At 37.1% G+C, this 24,107-nt stretch overlaps 2 protein-coding genes and 1 non-coding gene across 3 annotated transcripts; all 3 read right to left on the reverse strand.

The window, feature by feature from the left end:
• Window positions 1–13,525: 13,525 nt before the first annotated feature.
• Window positions 13,526–14,951, reverse strand: LOC101302613 (dehydration-responsive element-binding protein 3-like). Its single transcript, XM_004291134.1, has one exon. It carries the CDS (start codon window positions 14,728–14,730, stop codon window positions 13,966–13,968), a length of 765 nt encoding a protein of 254 aa, XP_004291182.1. The 5' UTR covers window positions 14,731–14,951; the 3' UTR covers window positions 13,526–13,965.
• Window positions 14,952–15,326: 375 nt separating this feature from the next.
• TRNAA-CGC lies at window positions 15,327–15,399 on the reverse strand. The gene has a single exon. It is a non-coding gene; the product is annotated as a tRNA-Ala (tRNA).
• A 5,541-nt stretch (window positions 15,400–20,940) lies between these two features.
• Window positions 20,941–23,597, reverse strand: LOC101302896. The gene is made up of 4 exons (XM_004291135.1): window positions 23,208–23,597; window positions 22,872–22,964; window positions 22,698–22,768; window positions 20,941–21,593 (listed from the first exon to the last, which is right to left on the reverse strand). Exons 1-4 carry the CDS (start codon window positions 23,361–23,363, stop codon window positions 21,284–21,286), a joined length of 630 nt encoding a protein of 209 aa, XP_004291183.1. The 5' UTR covers window positions 23,364–23,597; the 3' UTR covers window positions 20,941–21,283.
• Window positions 23,598–24,107: the final 510 nt, after the last annotated feature.

The raw sequence follows: 24,107 nt of genomic DNA on the forward strand, positions 1-24,107 counted from the left end.
TACATATTGAACGGTGGAGATGTGAAAATATAATCGAAAAAGTTGGTGTAATCCCCCATCCCTCATATATGTCAAAAAAATGGATCCCTCATTGGAAGGGTCCTGAACTTTCATATATCTGGGGATGATAATTAATTAGTTCTCTCTCGAACATTTTGGGTCATCGAAAAATCCATGTAGCTACATCTAACTTTTACATTGGTGTGAACAATACATATACATTTGTTTAAGTACACTCTATGCAAACATTTGGTTCGATTGGGAAAATTTATCGGAAGTTCATGATGCACTAATGACGCATTATGACGTTTTAAGCAAGATTAGTGGCCTGGTTTGCTTGTCCTGCAGCTCAAATTGTACACGCAGAGAATCTTGCTTGCATTAACCAAAACCAAAATATTAATTAAACCCTAAATATCCAAGCAACTGATTGATCAGTTTTATGACTTTTATCATTTCATATGTGGAAATCACCAGTGTACGTCTATATAATTATCTAGCTTTGAGCATGAACAATATAATACATATTTCCTCGTGTTCCTATACCTATGTATGCTTCTTTCTTGAAGCATATTAGCCAGTGAACTTTGTCAGTTATTGAGAAAATACAAATCATGCCGTACGTATGTAGGGTTAGAAAATTGTTTTAGAGTTTGAATCTTACACCATCATCGTCAGAACTTATATACATGCTCAATGCTTTGCAAAGCGGCAGCATCAAGATAAAAAATTACATGTACAGTCCCTGCTGAAGACTTCGAGATTGAAAATGGACGTAAATCTTTGATTCAACTTATACTAAGAGGAAGACAAAACACCAACCCGAGCTCGACAAGAAGAGACTACTACTTTGTTTCGAAGGTTGATTACAAAAGCAATAACATACAAGGGGAAGGAATAATAAGCTAGGGATCTCATACCAGATTGAACTTTGAAGTGAGGTTTGAGCAACCTAGACCAAAGTGTTCAGTCATATATGAATTTTACCTTACTACGTACGAGTCCTAGCTAGCTGCTTAAGTGCCTAGCTAGTGCAGTACGTATCTTTCTCTCAGTTTTGCTCTAAAATCCTTCTATTTTGTTTGGCAAATAAAAGATCGAGGGCGCTCTTAGCGCCTCAAAATAACAAGAGATGAGGTCGGCCAGTGAGACGGCCGGTGAGAATTAAGCTTTAACTTCGAGAGGGAATTAGACACCTTATCAGATTAACATGAACTATATAAATTAAATTTGTGACCCTCTGGGAGTTAATATGATCGACCCAGTTCAATAGTCTGCTTATCAATTGATACAATCGGCCCAAAAATGTTTGTGAAGCCAACTGTGTTGACCAGAAGAGAATGGGCATGAAAGACCTTCGGACCTAATCAAGAAACGGGCCAGCCCCTACATACTTTCATAGAAAATACACAGGAAAGCTGCTTCCTAATTACTGCAGAAAATGGTCTAGCAAGCCCCATCCAGCTGAAGCAATCTCAACTTAAAAACCAGAACCGCAAACGCTGCCTGTTTTTCACTGTCGACCTATTTCCATGGAAGTTGTCGACGTTGATATTTTATAAGGCTGTGGCCTAAGATCGATAAACATGTTTGTACATGTGTTGTTGATCCATTAATTTCGATCAATCCATTCGACTCTGCATTCTCATCAGAGGCTAGGGAATTATTACTAGTACTACCAGTACCCGGAAGGCCACTGTCATTAGTTCATTGCTGACAACACATTAATGTCACCGGCCAGAGTAATAATTTTGTTGAGAGGCGACTACACGTCGAGTATCCACATCTGAGAAAACAAGTTGGAAGACAACAGATTCAGAACCTTCTTAATGAGCTTTGTCACTACCTCTGTGTGATAATGGAGATCATGTAGTTTTTCCACAGCCTTGGAGTTTTCTGGTGAAAAGGCTATGGAGTCACACTGATCGAGTCATACATGCATGGCGCCAGTGACTTACAGACAGACCTGCAGATCCAGATCGAGCCAGGGTTGATTAATTTGTTTGCTGGGCTAGTAAGTCTATATATCTTGTTAGCTAAGGTTAGGTTCGTTACTTGCAGAATCTCACATGGATATGATTTAGTCTGTCTCTCTGTCTAACTAGCTAGCCTTGTGCTTGTGTTACCCCCAGTGCTATATCAGACCCTTCATTACGGAGATTTATTGGTTTTTTCTACTTCTGATCAAGAATTGACAGCAAAAATTGACTCTTCTCTAGAAAAAACTTGGTTGAAATCCTGACATGCGTATCTCTTCCGGGGCTTTCAGGTATAGATCGATTATAACATGCATTTCTGATCTATTGCTTTCTTGCTGGTCCAGAAGACTCGTCGTTCACTTTAAGTTATATGACCTAGCTATCGATATATAGAGTCCAAAGGATAGAAAGAGATAGGACATTGTCGATTGTCTTTTCATCTGATGGGTAATGTTTCCTTTCCTAAATGCATTCTGCAATTATCTGTATGCTTCATTGCCTCAGTGTCTGTGTGACTCTGTATATATTAATTATAGAACACTCTAGGGTTCAGAGGCAGTACGTGTTCTCTGTCTCTTAGGGTTTATATATGTGACTTCCTACCAAGAGAAAAGAAAAGGAAGAAGAAAAAACAAACTATTACAAGAAAATTCGATCAGATAAAACGTAGTCCCTATCAGTAGAAATTGATAGCTCCCAGCCTCCCGCCATATGTATTGAGATGAATTATTGCCGTAGGGCTTTCCACGGGGCACGTGCCCCGTAATGAGACATCACGTGCCGGTGTCGTTGACGAAGCAGAGGTGGGTGCATGGTGGCTCCGATCAATGGCCGGTCGGTGGTTTCCAACGCCGCAAAGTCGACGGTACCTCGTGTGCATGATGTGCATCGTCCCTATCTCCTTTTCCGCGTTGGACCCTAATGTACGGACGTCCACCGGTGAGCCGACACGTGATCACGTCACCGGAGACTGTGTATAGTACCAGAGGATGCGACTCCTGGCTTCTATTCAACGGTTGAGACGCCTCTTTGAGGTCCAATTAAGGTTTTGCTCGACATGGACCATCAGAGATATTAAGTACCCCAGAATCTTGTTCATGCTATAAGTAAAGCAAAATCAAGGTTTATTTTCTTGGGCTGGGCCCGCTAACTTTGGTGGAAAGGGGTTCTGTTCCAATGGAGGCTTGTCTATTTTGATTAGGTATGTAGTAATGTTGGGGATTAAGTTAGCCATAATGCTCATCGTCTAAATTGACTTTATTGTTTTGAAGGTTTAGCTTTACTATTACTATGAAAAAAGAGATGCGGTAATTTTAGATGGTGGACATTGAGGTGGGCAAATTAGAGATTGACAGCAAATTTGCATCCAGTAATGTTTTGTGGTCGTGGTAAAACGATGTACTAGCTAATTAAGGTTCCTTTTTCTAAGTCTTTTCATAAACGGTAACACACTGTACAATATCATCTTGATAAAATGCAACGCATGCGCTGCGATTTTAGGTAAATTTAGCTCCTTCTGCTTAAAATTAATGTTCAGATTACGTGCATGTTATGAGAGCTAAATCGAAAGTGATAAAATTGTGTTTGTTAGTATATGAGTGATGATTGTGATCTTTTACGTCTTGTTGAATTTATGATTATTTTCTTTTATGTATAAAACATAATGATTTCCTTTGAGGAAATAATTTTGTTGTTTCGATTCACTTTTATAAAGAGCAAACCAAATCCAAGAAAGTGAAGAAACCATAAGCTGGATGATTAATCTTTGATTTTAATTTGACGTACGTTGTTGCCCCGTTGTCATCCATGATTCCATATATAGTGAGCTTGTTTGTTATTAGGTCACGTCTCATAATCTTGTTTGATTTTAAAGCTCATTAGCTTTTGGATTTAGCTGACCACGTACAATATCTCTCTTCACTTATTCTCTTCGTGGATATCTCATTCCACTTCTCTATAGGTCCTCTATTAATAATTCTATCTACATCCTTATCGATATCTTTACTTTGAAATTGTGGTGAGTTTGAGTTGAAAAAAGGCTTCGCTAATTAAGCTGTATGTATATAGAGCATAATTTTCTAAACCATCCAAATTAGCAATGTAATTGACCACAGTTTTGTTGTTCATTATATAATTTGAAAAAAATTATAATTGTGTTTTTAGAGGTCAAATGGATGGAGCCCCTTTTTCCATTTGAGGGGAAGGGGGTAGTCTCTCTGAGTTTTTCTTATGTTCCATATCGCCAAAGAAAATTTAATACTTTCATTCTTACGTTTTGTATGAAGTAATAACATAGGCCACACGAAATTGAACAAAAATACAAATTACTCGTTCCATTTTTGAAATGAGGGTATTTAGATTGAGGGAGGCAGCCCACCAACACATGAACATTTCTCTTTCAATTAGCTAGCTAGAATTCGAGAAATGAACAAAGTGAGCGCATACACATACACAGATGTAATTCGATCTTGACAACTCATAATTAATGATCATTTAGTACGTGAGATTAGTACAAACAAGTTGTGCATCGATAAGACTAGACAGTTTAGTGCAATAGACTTTAACTTTCAATATAGAGGAGGTGGTAAGGCGTCACTTTCTCAATCTGCATCCACCCATTGATTATATATGTTCCCTCAAACCAAATTATTCAGCTTGATAGGGTTGTATAAAATTTACGTAGAACACTAAATGAATATAGAACGAGGACCATAATTTCATTTTCAAATGGCCCCGATCAAATTGTCCGGCTTTTAAACTAATTGATTTTGAAAGATCGATCTTGCTCCCTCTCGTCTTTGCCAGTATAGTCAAATCTCAAATGGTCCTACTTGTGGAAGCTGTTTCATTTTGTTTATGTACTAGTTGAATGATGGGATGAGTAAAAGTATTTACTCCCACCTTTTGTTATCTGCACTGCTACGTTACCAAATTGAGGTTGGTCATGTAGAGAGTCTAACAACGATAGTATAATGAATAATGCTAAGCGAACGACATTTTGATAAACCATCTAAATTGATAAGTCAGGTCAGTCGAGATCGAGGTTGGTCTCTTCTGATTACAATCGGGAATCTTCTTTCCTTTCTCTTTCTCTCTTTTGAAACTAAGTTATGTGTACAGGCTAATCAATCAATATGATTTGCTCCCACCTAATTATCTTTATATCTAAAACAGCGATTGAAAGAAACAAGCGAAAACTATAAGTTAATATATAGCACAGTAATCACGATCAAGCTTTGCTAATGTGATATTAAATCCTTAATTCATCTTTGTTCGATCGTCCGACCAAAAAGAAACTCTTTGTTTTATATTCATCTATGTTAACACTGTTCTCCGTCTCCATTCCCGATGTTTTTTTTCTTTCTTTTTTTCAGATTCGACCATACCAGTACTGCTCTTGCTAGCTAGATTTTCTTTTATCTAAGATCTATCATATATACATGGAACATTATTAGATTTGATCACCGACTCACGGGGCCTAGATATCCATTGCGAATCGAAAGAAGCTTTTGTTGATGCATGTATGGCTTCACATAATTAATATAAGATTCAAAACAAACAAACAGAAGCCACATTTTAACCCTAGCTCTGTGGAAAACCAGACGATTGATCGATCAGTGTGAGAGGTTCCTGTTGTCATTGGCCTTAAATTCTGAAAGATCGAAACGAATTAAGCAGGGTACGGTGGGTAGGGAACCTCCATAAATGCAGAAAATCTAGGCAGCGACGCCGGAATTTGTTTCACCAGAAATTATTTCTCCTACTCCCTGTACATCACAATTACACTTTGTTCTTGCACAGCCACAAAGCTAGCTAGAATTGAAATATATCGTACTAACTCATGCCATTGTAATTTATAACTCTGAAGAATGTTCAGAACGAAATTTAACTCGAGGAGAGGAATGTTGGTTTCACTTCAAAATTTCCCTAAAAAGAAAGAAGCTGGTAGATCGAAGGAAAATGGTGGGTTTCACTCCAATAATTTCCGTTGCCTGCATTTACATCTTAGCTAATTATCACGTTACTATGGGTTCAGATCTTATCCATCCATTTAAGCGTTCCTTAAGCTGGCATTTGCTATCGCTACTTGATCGAGCTCTCTTTCTCTGCGTGCCTAGCTGCCTGCGCGACCATCCCGTGTGACTCACTCGCCGCTCGTCGATTTGGTTAAAACATTTCAAGTAGAAGGAGCTAGAACACAAAGAATCACAGCTCGCGTAGAATTTGATTTTATGCTTTGTTTAGGAGCGATTAGGGTTTGGTGAGCTAAAATCAACTTGCTTAATAATGGAATTGGCGGATCGGTAGAATACTTGGTTAGGGCTTTGACCAGTTGAAGACGACGGAAATGTAAACCCTAGACATGTTAGATATGCGACAGCTGTGCTTGTACGGCCATGTTGGATAATTATTTTTGTGATGAACAGCCTGGAACAAAAAAAACTAGCGAGTGGATACCGTGGAAGACACGTGGTGAACTACCAGGATGCCGACAGTCGTTGTCGACGTCCTTTTTAACACATTACCCATTCTGCCCTACTGGGACAACGATTTGTGACCCTAGCCCTCGGCTTTGCAAATTTAAATTTTGTCACCGATTAATCATGATATATACAAGTCATGAGTTCCTATATATGAACAAAAATGTGGTTAACAATTCCCTTAATTAGGTTGGATCGATCAAAAAAATTCCCTTAATTAGGTATCATGATTGACCAACTCTCAACATTGCTCCTGTACTATACCAAGATTCAATCATTATTAACCTATCGGGTGGATAATTAATTCCCGAGATAATTTTATAGGTTCAATTTGTCACATTAATTTTCTTTGGTATATTTAAGACACTATTTAGCTATACTTTGCGATTAGATCTCTGAGCATGTTGCATTTCTATCACCATTACTAATTAATCACCTAATCATCAAAAATTACAGCTACATAAGTACTGGTAAATAGTTGAATCTCTATATTAAGATAGAGTGCAAATTAAGCAGTCCACGTGCTCTCTTTACAAATACATATAATAAAACTAATATAACCTTATTTATTTTGTCTCTCATTGTAAAACTCGTCACGATAATATAAATATGATACTTTAATTTTTATTTTTTTTTCTTGGACCGTAGTACAACTAAGCCTTCGCCAGCCATGCATATTCCTCTAAAATGTCATAAAGGGATTTTTTTCGCTTTGAAGTGGGTCTCTAAGTTTCCTCTAATTTCCTAGATCATTGACATTTTGTTCCATATGTATGATTGATAGTCACTTAGTTACTAGTAAGCATGATGAAAAAGGCATGCAATATCTTGTTAAGAACGAACTCAACCAAGTGAATTCAATCTTTAACTTGCCACGAAATGTACATAAGATTCCATGGAATCAATAATAGCATGAATAGTCTTTTTGGCTGTTGTGTTTCAAGCTAGGGGTACCAAATGGATGAATATCAACATTGGATATCATGGGTTTAGAGACATAAAGTTAATCATGCTTAGTATTAAGCTGGTGCAAAACAACTAGAAAGGGGGTTTGTGAAGACGACAGCCATTCGGAGATGACACTAATTTAGAATATCTTACTGTTACATGATTTGGAGACAAGCTTCTTTTTTAACCTTTTCCCTCTTGGGTATGTTATACTAAAACAAAAGTGGGATCATTTTTCTTCGGGCGGGTAAAATTTGATGATTACACATTTGACGAGAACCAGTTTTGTTAATAGGATCGACATCGTCTCACCAATTCAATCCAGTCAACTTACCAAATTTTGCAAAATGATGGATGCTCTGTGTTCTTTGAAAATAAACGACTGAGCATATTGTCAGAGGATGGAACAAAAGAAACCGGAAGAGATCAATTTTTCGTTATTGGAATTGAAAAGCTTGAAATGCATGTACTTACAATTAGCTGAAACTAATTTGCGCATTTATCCTAAGTTGGCTGATGAGCTATGAGAAGATTCACAACACCGACGTACATTTGCATGCACCGATATCAATAGATAATTGAATAACACCTTGTGTGATTGTTCAGTTAGTAAGAAAAACGTTAAATACACGTATTAAAAATTAAGATTACTTAATAAATGACGGATATCTTACACTGTTAGACTCAATAGAAAGAACTTTCACCCTCTCTAATCAAATCAAATGTTGTTGTCTGACCAACAAGAAAACCAGTATGTTTCACTTCGCTAGGAGGAAGCAATTCCCAATGATACAAGATCAATCAAAAAGTGAACAAACTAAGAAAATCTCAATGTTTGATTTAATTAATTTGTGCGTGTGTAATATAAAGTTACAAAACGTCAAAGGTAAAACATACTCCTCTCGATGCAGATGGCAAACCATATTCGATCGACTGCCAAAACGAAAATACGTAATATGAGGGATTTAGGTGTACCTAACGATATTATATGCTGACGAATTAGCAAATATACTAATTAAGTAGACAAATATTACGGAAAGCAAAGCTACACTGGTGATACTTATGCTTTCTACTTTTGGAACAAATTGATTAGAAAAAGGCACCCATATTATCTCCAAACAAAGAGATCGAAACTGTTTTGCATAAAGAATGATTTACATTTTATTTGTTCCCTTGTTAGATAGACGACGACAAAATCGGGCACTAGTAGTTGAATTATATGAATCTCTAGGTACTTAGGCCTTTACTTCAAAAAGTAACGCATCCAAACTCCAAAGGTGAAGAACATAATGCCCATGTAATTATTCTTTTGTTTTCCAATAAATATGTTTCATGAAGTGAGATTCATTAAAATTCCTTAACGTATCAATCTCACCGTTAATTACATATGCCGGTGAGATTTATCAAAATTAACTTCTTTCATTTTGAGATACGTTCGTAATTGAAAAAGAACTAATGATGTCAGAAGAGAGAAAATATCAATATCAGTACGTGTTTCTTCAAATCACCCTCAACCTAAACTCTTCCGGAAAGGGGCTTCCAGAAAAGCTCTCCAGAAATGGAATATGTTTCTATTTTAGCTATATGTACGTGGGAGAAAACATTGGCTCTCTTACATGTCAGTTTGAAATCAATTTCGCTCGATAAAATTGATTGGTGGCATTGAATCGAAGGAATAATGAAACCCTACCTCTGGGTAAAAAATCGCACACGTCTCTTGTTTTATATACTGTCGACATTGGAGTTTTGGGTGAAAAATATCTCTGCCCACGTTGACACGTTATTTGTATGCGTAATTTTTTTTTGTTAATGAATCTTTGTATGCGTAATTGTGTACTACAACATAGCTACTTGTATTTGGTACGAATTATGTAACTCTCATATGGCTATATATTATTTGGTTAGCTTTGATATATAAGATAGCACCAACGGATCGAATTATGAAAGAAAAAAATGTGGAAAGTAGAAAAAAAAACAGGAAACAGATTCAACATAATTTTTTATTTTCTCAACTAATCAAAAACCACTAGGAGACCCGTTTCTTTAATAAGAACAGACAATGCGAAACCAAGTTGCAAAAATGTCGATTACTTAAACAAGTACAAATAAGACGGATTCAATTTCATTAGAAAAATGAGAGGGTGGACACTGATTCTGGTAACAGCATATTAATCAGCACCTGATCCTTACGTTAATTTGATTAAGTAATTAGTTTTATTAAATTAGGAACGCAAATTAGAAGCTAGCGTAGAGGCCAGGGTGGTCACAACTTTCCACCAAAATATCTAGCCAATTAACGCCGAGTCTCAACTGAAGGCCAGGCCAGGTGAAAGCTAATCCTCCATCTTAGGGTATGATCATTCATTCATTTGGATATTATCCGACTTTAATTAGATGCCATGCCATGTATAGTTAGAATAACAAAGGAGGATCGCAATGAAAGATAATCTTGGTGGCGCGAATCATTCGAAAAAACCTACAAAGTAGGATAGATATGGAGGAAGTGGGAATTAAGTGCTTGTTTTGGTGCGTCAATCTTAGCCTATATATGGATTTTTAATGCTGTTAACGTCGTCCATATACAGAAAAATATAGTCGGATCAGAACACGTATTTGGAACGCTTTGGGATATGGGGTCTGACTCCTCGAGTTATTACTCGATCTGTTACCATCAAGTGAATTTTTTTTCCTTTTTTTACACTTGGATATTTTGTACGCTTTCAACTTAGATATTTTGCTCAGTTTTACACTTGTTAAACCCTGGTAGGGTTTAGAGATTAGAATATAAACCATGTAATGAGGGCGTAATCGTCTGTATAACCGGAGATTTGGCTCGGCTTAAGGTTTAGGGTTTAGGTGGAGCTTTGTTTTACCAACTCTCCTGAACATAATTTCTTGGTCGTTGGATTACTTTGGGTTTCAGCTAGCTACCCTCTTATATATATATCAGCAAACTGAAAAAGAAGAAAGACAGATGGAGAAAACCATGAAGAAAAATACAAATGTATGTCATTGCTGATAGAGATTGAGATTACTATTAAGGTAACCCCAATATGCAATATGCATGGGTGGTTCAAAGCACGAAATGATGATTCTGCTAGAAAATAGGGTCGTGAATAGAATTGCTTGATTTCTCGTACAGATAAATATCTGCAACAGGTGTACAAACCGCGGCCAATGAAGGCAAAGAGAGAGACCTGATGGGGTTTCGATTTAAGATTCATTCATATATGGTGTCTGATATCGATGGACCTGGTGAATGATCGACTCGACTCGACTCCAGGGGGTCCAGTATGAGATTATAAATTGGAAGCATGCATGATTATATTGGGGGAAGGAACTCAAAGAAGCTAGCTTGCAGTACTTGTCCGAATCGAAATGAACAAAATAGCTTCTTGGAAGTCCTGGGTTTCTATATGTAAAAAGATACACTTATAAATGATTACCCAAAAATAATAATTGAGAGTTATAATGTATACAAAGATTGTATACGCCACACCGGAGAAGTGTTTTCAAAGCGTGACTTATAAGATGCTTAATTATATAGTATACTACGTACGATTTTACATCTATATATGTAAATCAAATCAGATTTTGTAGACCTAATTGGGGTTGAAGCATGTTTCATTATCAAAATGTAGCCGTCGGAAATTACCACATATGGATCGACGACTGCTGCTGGGGAGTGCTGGCTACTAAATATCTATGGCTGGCTACTTGCGGGAGGACCTCACAGTTGTGATGGGTTATGATTAGGCTGGACCTCTCTATATCACGACTTTGATCAAGTTTATATTGTTGTTTTCTTCAACCTAGCTATTGCATGCATATATATACGTATAATATAAATCCGGTTGTGATCTGATGATGACTAATTTACTTAATTACTATTTGTGAAAATCTTGGGATAGTTCGTCAGCCACAGTGCTCGATCTCTCTTTGTCCAAGCTAGTCGACCCCCAAATTCCTCAATTAAATTGCGCTATCTCAATTGCTCCTCTTCAATCTAGGTTTTCAAATTGTGCATACTCATCCTATCTTATGAAAAAATCAATGAATTTGGTTTCTCTACTTGAATTCATGTTAATTATTGGATAAAATCGAGCTCGATCATATTCAATCTGAGCCTTATTAGAACTTCTCACAAGATCAGCGTAGCCAAAGATAGGTCAAATAGACGCAGCACTCTTCTGGGAAGCAACATTAAACGACGGAGTATACAACGAGAAAATACAGTTATATATGCGGGTGTTAGTCTCAGTCCCAAGATCGAGCACATTGTCATGCAAGCCAAAGTGACTTGATTTGATAGAATAGACCTTAATTATACTTCATTAAATCATTTCAGATTTCAAAAGGGTATCATATCTATGCCATGGAGATTTTCCTGTATTTTTATACACAGAGATTTGTTTTAGCATAGATAAATTTGTACAATTTATGAACCACCATTTTTGTAATTTTGCGACATAAGCTAATTACTAATAAATTCCAACGATCGTTGTTTCCTCTTCTATATCAGGAAGGTGGACTGCTTAGAAGAAAGCTAACAAAGACAACTGAACCACAATTAATAGCGGTTATAATGTCACTATTATGCTTTTACATAATTCAGATTAAACATTATTTCTTTCATTTAAATTTTCAACCCTAGCTATATATCTTGTCTCATCCTGTTCATACTGCTTGATCTTATGTCGACAGCCTTATATGTATATGGGAATCGTGATTATAAAATGACAAAGGCGTAAAGTAATCATTGACAATTAGATATATAAATGAAAATAATTAGTATATATACTGTTAGGTTTCAATAATCACAATGGTCTTTCGTCGACTCTAGTCTAGCATTTTATTTTATTAACTAATTTTTCTGTTTTTATTCATGCAACTATACCATAGAATCTATGGATGATGGATATGGTACCCCAGCTTGACGCTTGTTTATTTAAGTTTGAAGATCCCACAATATATTTTTCCATTTGCTCATTATTGTACTACGCTTTTGATTTTCTAATTAACAAACCTCTAGCTGCTGCAGTCGTATATAATTGTGTTAATTAGCAGGAATAATGAATGATTACCCCAGAGTATAATATATGACTTAATTTGAATTTTAGAAACAAACGTGCTCTTTCATAAAACTAGAAGCATCAAAGCATCAAACTTTTTTTCTCAAATAAGAAAGTTTGTAAAAGTGGTCAATGTCTGCAAATAATGAAAACCTAAGATAAAACCACTTTGGTGAAGAACAAGGCACCGGTGTGTGGGCACTTTATAATAGAGTGCTCTCCAACCATTCATATTCTAAGACTAATATGAATTGAATATCTAGCTTTTGTGTGCAAAATAGTTGAGGTAGCTTTGCTAGGATAATTTTCAGCAGCATCATTATTTGGTATATTGTACATATACACTGCATGGTTATTTCTTTTTCTTTTATAGTTCTGTGGGTCTTGGACAAGGGCTACAATTGGGGTCAGTCTCTAAAAGACGATTCTCTGGTTTGTCTCATCTTCCCCAAAGAAGAAAAGGAAACTGATTGATCTCTGATTCTCTACCTCTGTAATTCCTCATGAGTTTCAGAAAATTACAAGCAGATCGATGTTGAAGAAAATAACAAATATAATAAAAGAAATTAACCTATTAGTAATTTAGTACTAGATGGTTGCTGCATGTTTACACATTTGGGAAAAAAATTAACAGTCACTTTCAGTGTCTCCATTCACAGCTCATCATGTTTCACCATCTGGCATGGGTTTTAATTTGCTGCCAAATTAATCTCACACCATCGATCAGCAATTCAGAACCAGTACAATTGAGTCCTAATTTCTCCTTTCAGAGAGTGTACTTTTTACCTGTTCTTGTTCTTTCTTCTGTCAACTCTATTGTTGTTTCTGCTGTTCTTCTTCTCTACTTGTTCCCGTCGTGTTTACCTTAAGATTCATGATTTCAATACCCCCAACGGCTCTCCCCTTTTGTTTTTTGTTGCATGCTTTGGACTGTTCTTCCAAATGGGTATTCATTCCAATTCCCAAGAACGGAGCAGAATAAGTTGAATGTTGTTGCACGGAAGCTGCTGGTAAACATTTTCGGATCATAATTCCGGACAAGATTTAGGGTCTGTTTTGCAGTACTGCCTTTGTTATTTTTTTACAACCAGCATATATTGAATGTAGCGCTTCCTCAAGACTGTAGTGCTTCATATAAGAGTTATCCATAAAATGGAATTATGCTTCAACTCTCTCACACTCTTTTACCACTTAATTACCTAACATTATATATAGCCGCCTCAAAAATGGTACTAAATAGAAAAGGTAAAAAGGAACAGTTGCAAAACAAAAGGGTTTATTGTATGTGCACAAAGTTACCAACAAACCTGATCCTAACAGCAGTACTTACACAAACCAAAGGGGAGATGAGATTAATAGATCGGAGTTTAAGCCCTTAAATGAAAAACCAAAAGGGCTAAAAACGTCAAAAACCCCAAAAAAGAACACACACTTACATAATTTACAATTAAACACTTTGAACCAAACCACTTAGGCACTTACTAATTAATAATCCCATAACAAACCCTCAAAGCCAGTCGAGTTAGCAGAACTTCCTAGCCCACCGCACACGTAGACGCCGCAGTCCCCCATTTGCTGTAGCCACGGCGGCGGGTACACCCACTCGTCATCGGCCGAGTCCACGAACACAAACTCACTTCTCAACTCGTACGACTCGTAACTCGTCCCCAGACTCGGCAGCTCAACTATCTCGCTCAGCTCCTCCGACTCGGTCGAGAGGTTGTCTATAGCCGAGACCAGAGAACTCAACGAGGACGACGATGACGTGCTGGACAATGAAGGGTTGGTCGAGTCGAACTGGTGCATTTGGGCAGCCTTGGACGCCGCGGCCTGGACGTCTCGGGGAGCGAGGGAGGCCGGCCGCGGCAGCGAGTCAATGAGTTCAGGGAAGTTGAGAATTGCTGAATTGCCTTTGATGCTCAACGCGGCCACGTCATGAGCTCTGGCGGCCATTTCAGGGGTGGGGAAGGTCCCGAGCCAAATGCGTGACTTCTTGCGTGGCTCGCGGATTTCCGAGACCCATTTGCCCCAGTTGCGCATCCGGACGCCGCGGTAAACCGGGTGCTTGCTGGAGTCGACTCTGGCTCGTTTGCTCTTCTTGTCGTTGTTGTTTTTGGGTTGCAATTCTAGTGACTCCGGCTTGTTATCGGGGTTCAAGGGTCTGGAACTTGCAGGGGAAGACGGTGGTGATGAGGAAGTTGAGCTGCTATCAGTTTCCGAACCCAACTGGGTTTCAGTAGTACAACTCATTGTCTTTGCTATATAAGCTAGTGTGTGTGTGTCTTTGAGTAGTAGTTTCAGTCGTAGAAGTGGTTGGTACTAGTATTAGGAGAAGAAAGGAGAAGAGAGCTAGGATTGCTGAAAGGGTGTTTCTAAGTTTCTATGGTTTCCTTTATCGCTATCATTTCCCAATGAGTCATACAGCCACTCTTATAGGGAGTGAGGGTAAGAGAGAGATAGAGTGTGACAAGCAAGAAAGAAAATGGTCACCCCTCCTGTTATGGACTTATGGTAGACCATAGAGCTTAGAACTGTACACAATATGGGGTCCCGTTCCTCCTAGCACCACCACGCAACCCCATTTATTTCCTCGTCTATATTATAAGACTACCTCTCTGAACCTTCACAATTTTTTCACCTAAGCTCTACTGTTCATTTATCCCTTATCTTCTTCTCTCCCAGTCGACCTCCTGTGTCTGTACAGTACATATGCCATCTCTCAATGAACAATTAATAATGTTCATGCAATTTGATCCAAGAAAACAAAGAACTACGTACATAATCTGATCACCGTTATCAAAATTGGACCATGGAAGGGTGACCCCTTGAGTGTAGTTTAGAACAAATGGAGGTGCGGGGAATCGAACCCCGTGCCTCTCGCATGCGAAGCGAGCGCTCTACCATATGAGCTACACCCCCTTGTTGGCATGCATTTGAATCATCTGTTAACATCACCAAACATGTTGCTAGGTTTAGCTTAATTTCTATATGTTTACCTCGCCGTGTTTCCTCTTTCTTGATATATATTTATTTGGTATAAATGTATATATGATTTTCATCGGCTAGATTAACAAAGAGCTAAGAAAAATCTCGCAAGAATAAGAAAGAACAAGCTAGCAATTAAGCTAAGAACAAAGAACAAAAACAAAAAACCAAAAAAACCCTCAGAATAGGAGACCCGTACCCGTCACCCGACCCATTGTTTTACATCAGTACGTAGTAGTTGAGAAATGAGAAGCAGTATGAGGTGGCATTCAATAAGTCATGACGTACACTATCAATTCTTTAAAATCGTCTACATAAGTTCACGATCGAGCATTGTAGCGTAAAAGTACGATCGAGTTGAATCTCTACCTACCAAAGGCATGTATCATCTGGGGTGAAAAGAATTAGAGTCTAATACTTGCTCCATTTTGGAAACTTCTACCTTCGACGGTCGAGCAATCGCTCCTTATCGACGACAGACACATGGGAATTCAATTCGAAATTTCCGGTCAAAACCCTAAAGCAGAATTGAAGAGGGTCTTCGATTCAATTCTAGGGCTGGCTGGCTAGCTAGCTCAAACCCTGAACCTAAATTGCGTGTTGAAGACCGAACATTAATTGGTTTTTCCATATCAGGATGACCAGATAGTAGTTGCAGCATATTATTGTTCAAGCACCAACTCAGAGCTACCAAATTATAAGAGGGTGTATGATATGCACGAACAAGTAGTCGATCACTAACTCACACACCTCATACTTGGGTCCCCAACCATTTACGTATACGACCCGAGAGGATATGTTATTGGCCCATTCCTTTTCCACGAGAGCCACGATGAGTAGCTTGATTAGAAACCCTAATTAATGGAATTTACCCCACAATTTCATGTCAAGAAAAATGGACAATTCTATGCGTTATAATTAAAGGGTCGGGCCTAGTTCATCGCTTCTTGAAAGCTCCTAGAATTTGCCGATCAGGACAATGATCGGTAATCTTGCGTCATATGCTGCCTCATATTGTTGTGGGCAAACTCTTGGCTTTGGTTTTGAGAGAGAGAGAGAGAGAGAGAGAGAGTATTTTTTAACAAGTACATTTCCTTAGCTTGGTACTTAACCCTAGCCATGCGTTTTACTTTCTACGATAAGATGGTCGTGCAATTTGGTGATGGTTACGTTGATTAGCATATATAACTTCCATTAGCTTAACTGGAAGCTTGAATTGCCATCGATCAGTTTGAGGAAAATGGCAGGTTTTGCTTACTTGGGCTAATCTAAGAAGTGAAATAGAGTATTTCTATACGAAATCACTAAATTAGCTGCATTTGGTGAGCATGTACTTGTCACAATCGATCAATTATTGTGATCCTGATCGATGATGCCTACTCAAAGTCTAATAATACTTGAATTTTTATTTGGTAGAGATGCTAACCCCGAGTTTGAAACATGTGTGTTTTAGGCTTTTAGCATTCAACTAATTGTTAGATGCCGTTTGAAATTATATTTCACTAACCTTCTACCCATGCATATTTACACATAATCACGATCATAATCACATAAGATAAGCGTGAACGGTTAAATAAGTTTATCGTATTATACAATTATCCATCCTACCAACCGTAGTTTTTATGATTATTAATTTATTTAATTTGTTTTGATTTTGATTTTGATTTTGATTTTATTATAATAACCCTTGTTTTTATTTATGTTAGTTAGTTCATTAAATGTAATTATAGAAGCTTTTGAGGGCTTAACTTTATAGTTGTAGAGATATAAACTTTTGGCAAGTACGTAATTGCGACAACAATTTCATTTAACTAAGGATTGAAACGACCAACGTTTTTCACAACTATTAATTCAATCGTATACAACTTGTTCATTTACATATAAAGTATTATGTACGAGGCCGGCTATGAGTATATATACAAGTGATAATCATAGTGTTGTGATTGTGATGTGCAAAATCTATCTCTTAACTACTTTTATGAACCATCTTATTACAACTTTTGCATTAAGCTACTTAATTAGTTTCTTTTAGGCATAACATGTACGTACCAATTAAACACCTTGAACTACGTAATTTAAAACTTGAATCTTTGCAAACTCTATCAAGGGTATTCGAATATATATCATGTCCTCTTATTGTATTGCTTGTATTCGTTAATAAAACTAAAGATGTGGGGTCGTGTATTCTTGTCGTCGGGTGCTGGATTTTAGACATATCTGCATATGTGAAGGTTCGAAAACTCACTAAACTCACTAGGTGCTGCTAGGACGGAGGTTGGAGCGCCTAAGAGCCGTTTAGGCGGCCTTGTTTTAGAACATTATGTATAATTAAGGTTCAAAAACTCACTAGATGTTACTATGACAGAGGGCCGGCTTAAAGCGCATAGGCATCACCTAGATGGATTGGGCGCCATGCAAGTATTTAATCAAATAACTGTTGTAGATCTTCATCATCCATCCATATCATCCAAAATTGATAATATCTAACAAGAAATTTCTCAGTTGAATACACATATAGTCATATAGATGTGCGCACGGATTAATTTCATAAGAAGTTAGCTAGAAATGTATTTTGTAAATGAGCTGTTGATTCTCCATTAATCTGGAGTTCTGGACCCGGCGATAATCGATTGATTTCTCAGAGTGCCCCCCAGTCTCTGTCGTGTGGGTGGTACAAGTGTGTACAACGTACTACCATATATACATACACAGATGCAGAAATCACAAGTTAATAAATCGACGGCCACATACAGATTTGATGATTGATTATGTGGCCTTAATGCCGGGTCAATATAAATCAATGATCCCATCATTCATCATCATCATCAATATATAAAAGTGTTCGTTGCTACTCCTATGTCCATATACATCCATTTCTTTCATATCAACCATGCACTAGCTACCTCCAATGCTCCAAACTCCAAGCTGTCACCGACTTTTGATGCTATCAAATTTTACTTCCTAGCTAGCTTGTTGATGGAAATATTTAAAATCTAGTGGAGTTTGGAGCTAGCTAGCTACTTCGAGTAGTGTTCTAGTATAGGAATCGATTTAATTGCTACTGCCATTAGAAAATAATCAAAACTTAATCTTCTTTGATTCTAATCTATTCCGAATCTAGAATGCATGCAATTGGGAGGACTAGCTAGGCATTTGCAAGCATATGATCAAAATATTGAAAAGTAACTTGTTGTGATCGATATAGGCTTAGCCTTAGTACTCAAAGTGGTTAACGAAACCAGTACTTAATTGGTTGGTCGACATGTAATTAACACTTTCTATGGGTAGCCTAGCATTAGGTAAAAAAATAAAAATAGACTTTCAATGGGAAAGGAAACTCCGTGATGCAGCCGCACCGATCTTTTATTCAAAAAAAAAAAGAAAAAAAAAGAAAAAAAAAAATCGGGGTGCATGATAGAAGGATTAGAAGCCTAGTACAATCTCAATCCCTTTTTCTTTCTGTTGATCAGATTCATCCCCTTTATAGGTGTAAAATCTTTTTTGACATAGATTTTCTTGACGCTTTGAGGTTAGTCAAATAAAGATTTGCTATCTTTCTAATGGATCATAAACCATTCTTAGCTGTGAATCATGAGTAGTGTACTTTGGGTGAGTGGAATAAAATTCATGAATGCAGAATATAACCCTTCCTTTAGGTTTCAAGTAGTGATTTGAGTGCTCTTGTCTGGTTGGTGCGTAGCTGCCCTTTGCTGTGGAGATGTACTGCTGTCATTCATGTTTATATAAGAAAACATAAAGTACATTTACTGTTAATTTAACATACAATTATTCATGAGGTATTTACTATTTTAGCATACAATTATATATCCACAGCATCCTAGCTTTCTGGGTTTCTCTGAACGATGTAGATGATCGAACTCGTCGAACATATATAAATCATAAATGTATAATGGATTGATCAGATTTAACAGTAATTAACCAAACTATATAAGAATGTGTAGCATCAGGATTTCACATCACTTGAGTTTTCTGCATATATTTCAGACAGAAAGGCACCCCTCATTGTAAATAAATCCTACTTCGTTTAATTACTAGAATTTCTTTACGTACATGGATATCATATCTGGCAGGAAGTGATTGGGAACACAACTATTATATGACTTTATTATGGTAGACCTACTGAAATTTTTTCTGAAGATTTAGTCCATATATATAACACTGCACTAAATCTCTCTGTCTGTTTTCTTGTTTCTTTCACATGTAATTCATGTGATGAAGCATACTCATGATTCATACACAGTGCACACACGGCCCATATATGTACGTACTCGATCATATACAGCTCAACCTCCGTATTACATTTCATTATCAATCGTAATATAAATGTAGGTCCGATCAACAAAACATATACATACGCTTCTATCATCCATCATCATCAAGATTTAAAGACAGTCGCACCAGTTTTTTTATTAAAAAAATAAAATAAATGCTTATATTTTAGATCACCCTTTAAGGATCATAGCATGCTTGATTCACGAGGGGCTGTGTGTATATATATTGATTGTGTCAATATGTGCGTCTGTCTGGTTTCATTTGTTTTCTGCAGTAGCTAACTTAGCTACTGTGCATGCATATATGGATGATTGAGTGAGACCATGCTATGCTGCTGCTGCTGTTGCAGTAGTAGACTAGCTAGTAGTACTAAGCGTGCTGATGTTCGATCATGTTTCATTGTTCAGATTTCAGAAGGCTCATGCATTTTTGAATCTTTGACGAATGCTCCATGCACGACACTAAAGGGACTCATAAATAATCAATTCATAGTGTGCAGATGCTATTGATTACTGAAGGGTGTGAATTAAAGGCACCTCAGCTCAGTCAGCTGAGGCTTCGAGGTTCTGTGCAAATTGTGAGTTAAGCATGGACACAGTGTCATGAACACAGTGATAGGTTACACGTGTATTAAGCATGGACCTAGCTCAAGATCATCTTCTAGCTAGCTGGTATTTTTGGGACCAAACTTTTTCAACTCGAACCCATCAATATGGATATCATGGATTATATGAGTCTCTCTGTGTGCAGTGCATAGATCTGCAAAATTTTCATCACTTCCAATAACTATTTCATGCAGAAAACGAATGAACTCTAAGGCTTATCCCCTACAGTTTCATGCTATCAATAATATTCAACTTATGAGTTATGAACTGAACTCAATTTGCAATACGTAGTGTATCGATCTCTCTCTTCCTTAGTCCATTACCCCACTTGTTAACTTAGAGTAAGATCAAAGTTAATCATTGTCTATAGTTCTCATTTAGACTAAGATCACCTTAAGCACCTGCTTTCTAACATAAACAAGATGGGTTATACACTAATACAGTAATGTAGGCTAAGGATTTCCTTAGATACTTTTTGAAACCTGTAACAGTAGTTCCTCCTCAAAAAAAAAAAAAAAAAAAAAAACCTGTAACAGTAGAATTTTGAGGGTAAGTAGAACAACAACCAACAAGATCTGTTTCCTGAATGGCAATTGATATCACTAGAGCCTAAACCGGAAGTATCAGTTAACTTCACAAGGCTCTTGAGCACTGATGAATACAAGAGATGAAGCACTAAAACCCCACCAAGTTTAGGAAATGAAACAGAAGTTAATTGAAAGGCTTTGCTTATTGTTTCCATAAGTTACAGAATTACAATATAAAGAATGTCTTTTTCTATCAGATTGTTTATTACTCTGTGTCCAACATCTTCCATCTTTTTTTATTTTTTTTCTTTTGGAGTTGAATGATGAAAACTAAATAAGCAATTTCTAAGAGTACACTGATACAAAGGAATGGAGGATTATTTTACTTTTTACTTACCCTCTCCTTCTTTTGGGACTTAAAATGAAGTCGTCGTCATCGTCACTTTCAGCAACAACTCTCTTCTTGGCTTTTACATCACCATTCTTAGATGCCTGCTGTTGCCTCTGTGAACTCTCTGGTTTGCTCGGTGGTTTTGAAACTGGTTTTGGTGGAGGAGACCTAAGTGGGGGAGACCTAAGTGGGGGAGACCTAATTGGAGGAGACTTGATAGGAATTCCTGACCTGATTTGCTTTTGCTTTCTCTGCTTCTTCTCAAAAGCTTTTCTGGATCTTTCAGGGGACAATAAACCATGCTCCATCATCCTGCAAACCAGATTATGTTGTCATCTTGTTGATAAAAGAGAAACGAATGGTGCCAACCCAACATTTAGAAGACAATTCAAGTATCTAGTTCACAGCATAAGAAAATTTGGCAGAGTATCCCAAAAGAGAGGTATTAGATCCTTTCCGAGATCTGATGTAAACAAAAGAACATCTCTGCTTTCCCCATTCAACTTAAATTTGCAGACAGAGGAAGCATTTAGTACCTCAGTTTTATATGTTCTTATCAACAAGAAGCTGAAGTTGACTTCCCTTTGAAAGAAAGTAACCCAAGATATTTTCCAAGTTCTGTAAGTTGGTTGGTTAGTTTTCATAATGTCTAGTGAACTAAGAATTTGATCAACCACTGTACTGACCAAGAAATGAACAACAAATTCACCAATACCGATCTTAGTCAATCAGTAGTATATTGATGATAATCCAGCCTAAGTTTCCAATGCAAATTCTACTTCCTTAGAGTAGACAGTATGTAGTTTCTAATGATGAACTGCAATTGTGTTAGTTCATAATGAAATCAACCTTAAGCACATGTAGAGCAGAACTTTCTACTGCACCTGAACCACAAAGCTGATCTTGCTTATAAATTAAGTAAATTGGTATTTGGTTTTCAAGATATATCTGTAAGTTGTTGAAAAAAATGATAATTCAGGATTACAAGATGCCCTAAACTTTGTTTACTTGAGTGCTCCAATCGTAATTATTTCCTACTTTTGAATTAGTGAATAAGCAGCTTGATGATCTGATTACCTTGTACCTATGCAATCCTTTCAGATGAATGTTTAGCTTAGCCTCTTGAAACACAATGAATAACTATCATTATAGGACTCAAAGAGTGTCCAATTCCTAAATGAATAGAAGATTATGTAAGGCAACAATCAACTGTATACAAGGAAAGACCAGCATTGATCATTAAATCCCAAATGCAAAGAAAAGTCGGTTGTAAAAAGCAGTGAAATTGATCTAAGCATCCATCAATTCAAGTTGCATCCATCTATTTGTTCACCATAACATAAACATTATATATATTCCCCATACGATAAGCCAGAAGGAGAAAGTCTTAGAAGTTAGAACAGAAACACAACTTACCAGAATTCAGCCATTTCACTACTTGGTATCTGTTTCGACAATGACTCGTAGAAAATCCTCAAAGGTTCTCTCTGCAAAAACAAACCAGACAAAACAGAAATGAGTGCCACTTTACTATAGGCATTAATCTTCTCATACACCAAACTACAGAAAAACATGTCAGGGTTGAACAACCTCTTCAGGAGGATCATATTTCTGTCCAGCCAAACTGAACACCTTCTTCACCCTCGTCGTAGTCGTCCTCTTTGTGGTCACTTTTGATTTCACCTTCACATTCAAACAAATTGTACACAATCCATTACATCCAATAACAAAGTAACAAAATCAATTATGTTCATCCAGGACCAGAAACCAAATCAATACACCATATATCCCACCAACTTTTTCCACATATCCCCAATCCAACATCACCTAAATCATATTCATCAATGCAACTCAGAAACCCAATTGGAAAACCAATCAAAAGAACATAAATTCAATGCCAAAAGCGATCAAATTTGAGATGGGTACCTCAGTTTTTGTGACAGTTTGAACAGATTTCAGCTTGGAATCAGCTCCAGGCTTGGTTGATGAGCTCCCAATCTTGTTTTTAGTGACAGAAAATCCAATCTTTCCCTTTGACGAACCATCCTGCGTTCCTGTCTTGATCTTCATAGAAGTAGCCATAGATTGATGGATGATATAATAATACCAATCTATGGAAAATGTTATGCTATTTGCTATTGATCTTCTGTTTCATACCTACTCCTGGGTTAATATCAATTAGCTCAAAGTCTCAAACTTTGTGAAATTCCAAAGATTTGTTTTTAAATAAAATACAGATAATATAAAGAAAAAAGAGAATTCTAGGTTGATAGATAATCTCAGATTTGCAGGTTAATGTTGTTTTTAGCTGCTGCTGAGGTTCATGAAGAACCACATTCTGTTATGTATGCCGTGCTGAGTTTGTTATCTAGCTTGTCGAAAGACTGTTCTGCCCCTGTGAGTAGACTCGAACGACAAAGGGTAGTTAGGTCGTGTCAAGTCCTCGACCTCAGTGGAGTAATGGTAAGGTGCGGGCGTCTTTATCGTGAACTGTCTTTTTAGTCGTCGATATGTACACGTGCTCTGTTAAATTTTTGATCAGACGTTTATAAGAGAAGCTTAAGATTCTTTGCAAGCAGCGGATCATTCCCGTTTGCATCTGAACTTTACCGAAATTACGATTGTAGTCTCGGAGGTTGGTCCAATCTAACGAGGACAAACAAGGAAATTTAGACAGTTATAACTTTTAAGTTTCAGAGTTTTCAGTCGTTCGCTGAATTTAACGGAAATGATGGTCTGCCACGTGCTGTAAATAGAGGCCTCTGTAACTTTTTGTTGTTGGAAATACTAACGTTACAAATAAAGTTGCATTTTTTCTTAGGGTTA

Source organism: Fragaria vesca, linkage group LG2 (genome assembly GCF_000184155.1).
Source record: "Fragaria vesca subsp. vesca linkage group LG2, FraVesHawaii_1.0, whole genome shotgun sequence".
Taxonomy (NCBI): Eukaryota; Viridiplantae; Streptophyta; class Magnoliopsida; order Rosales; family Rosaceae; genus Fragaria; species Fragaria vesca.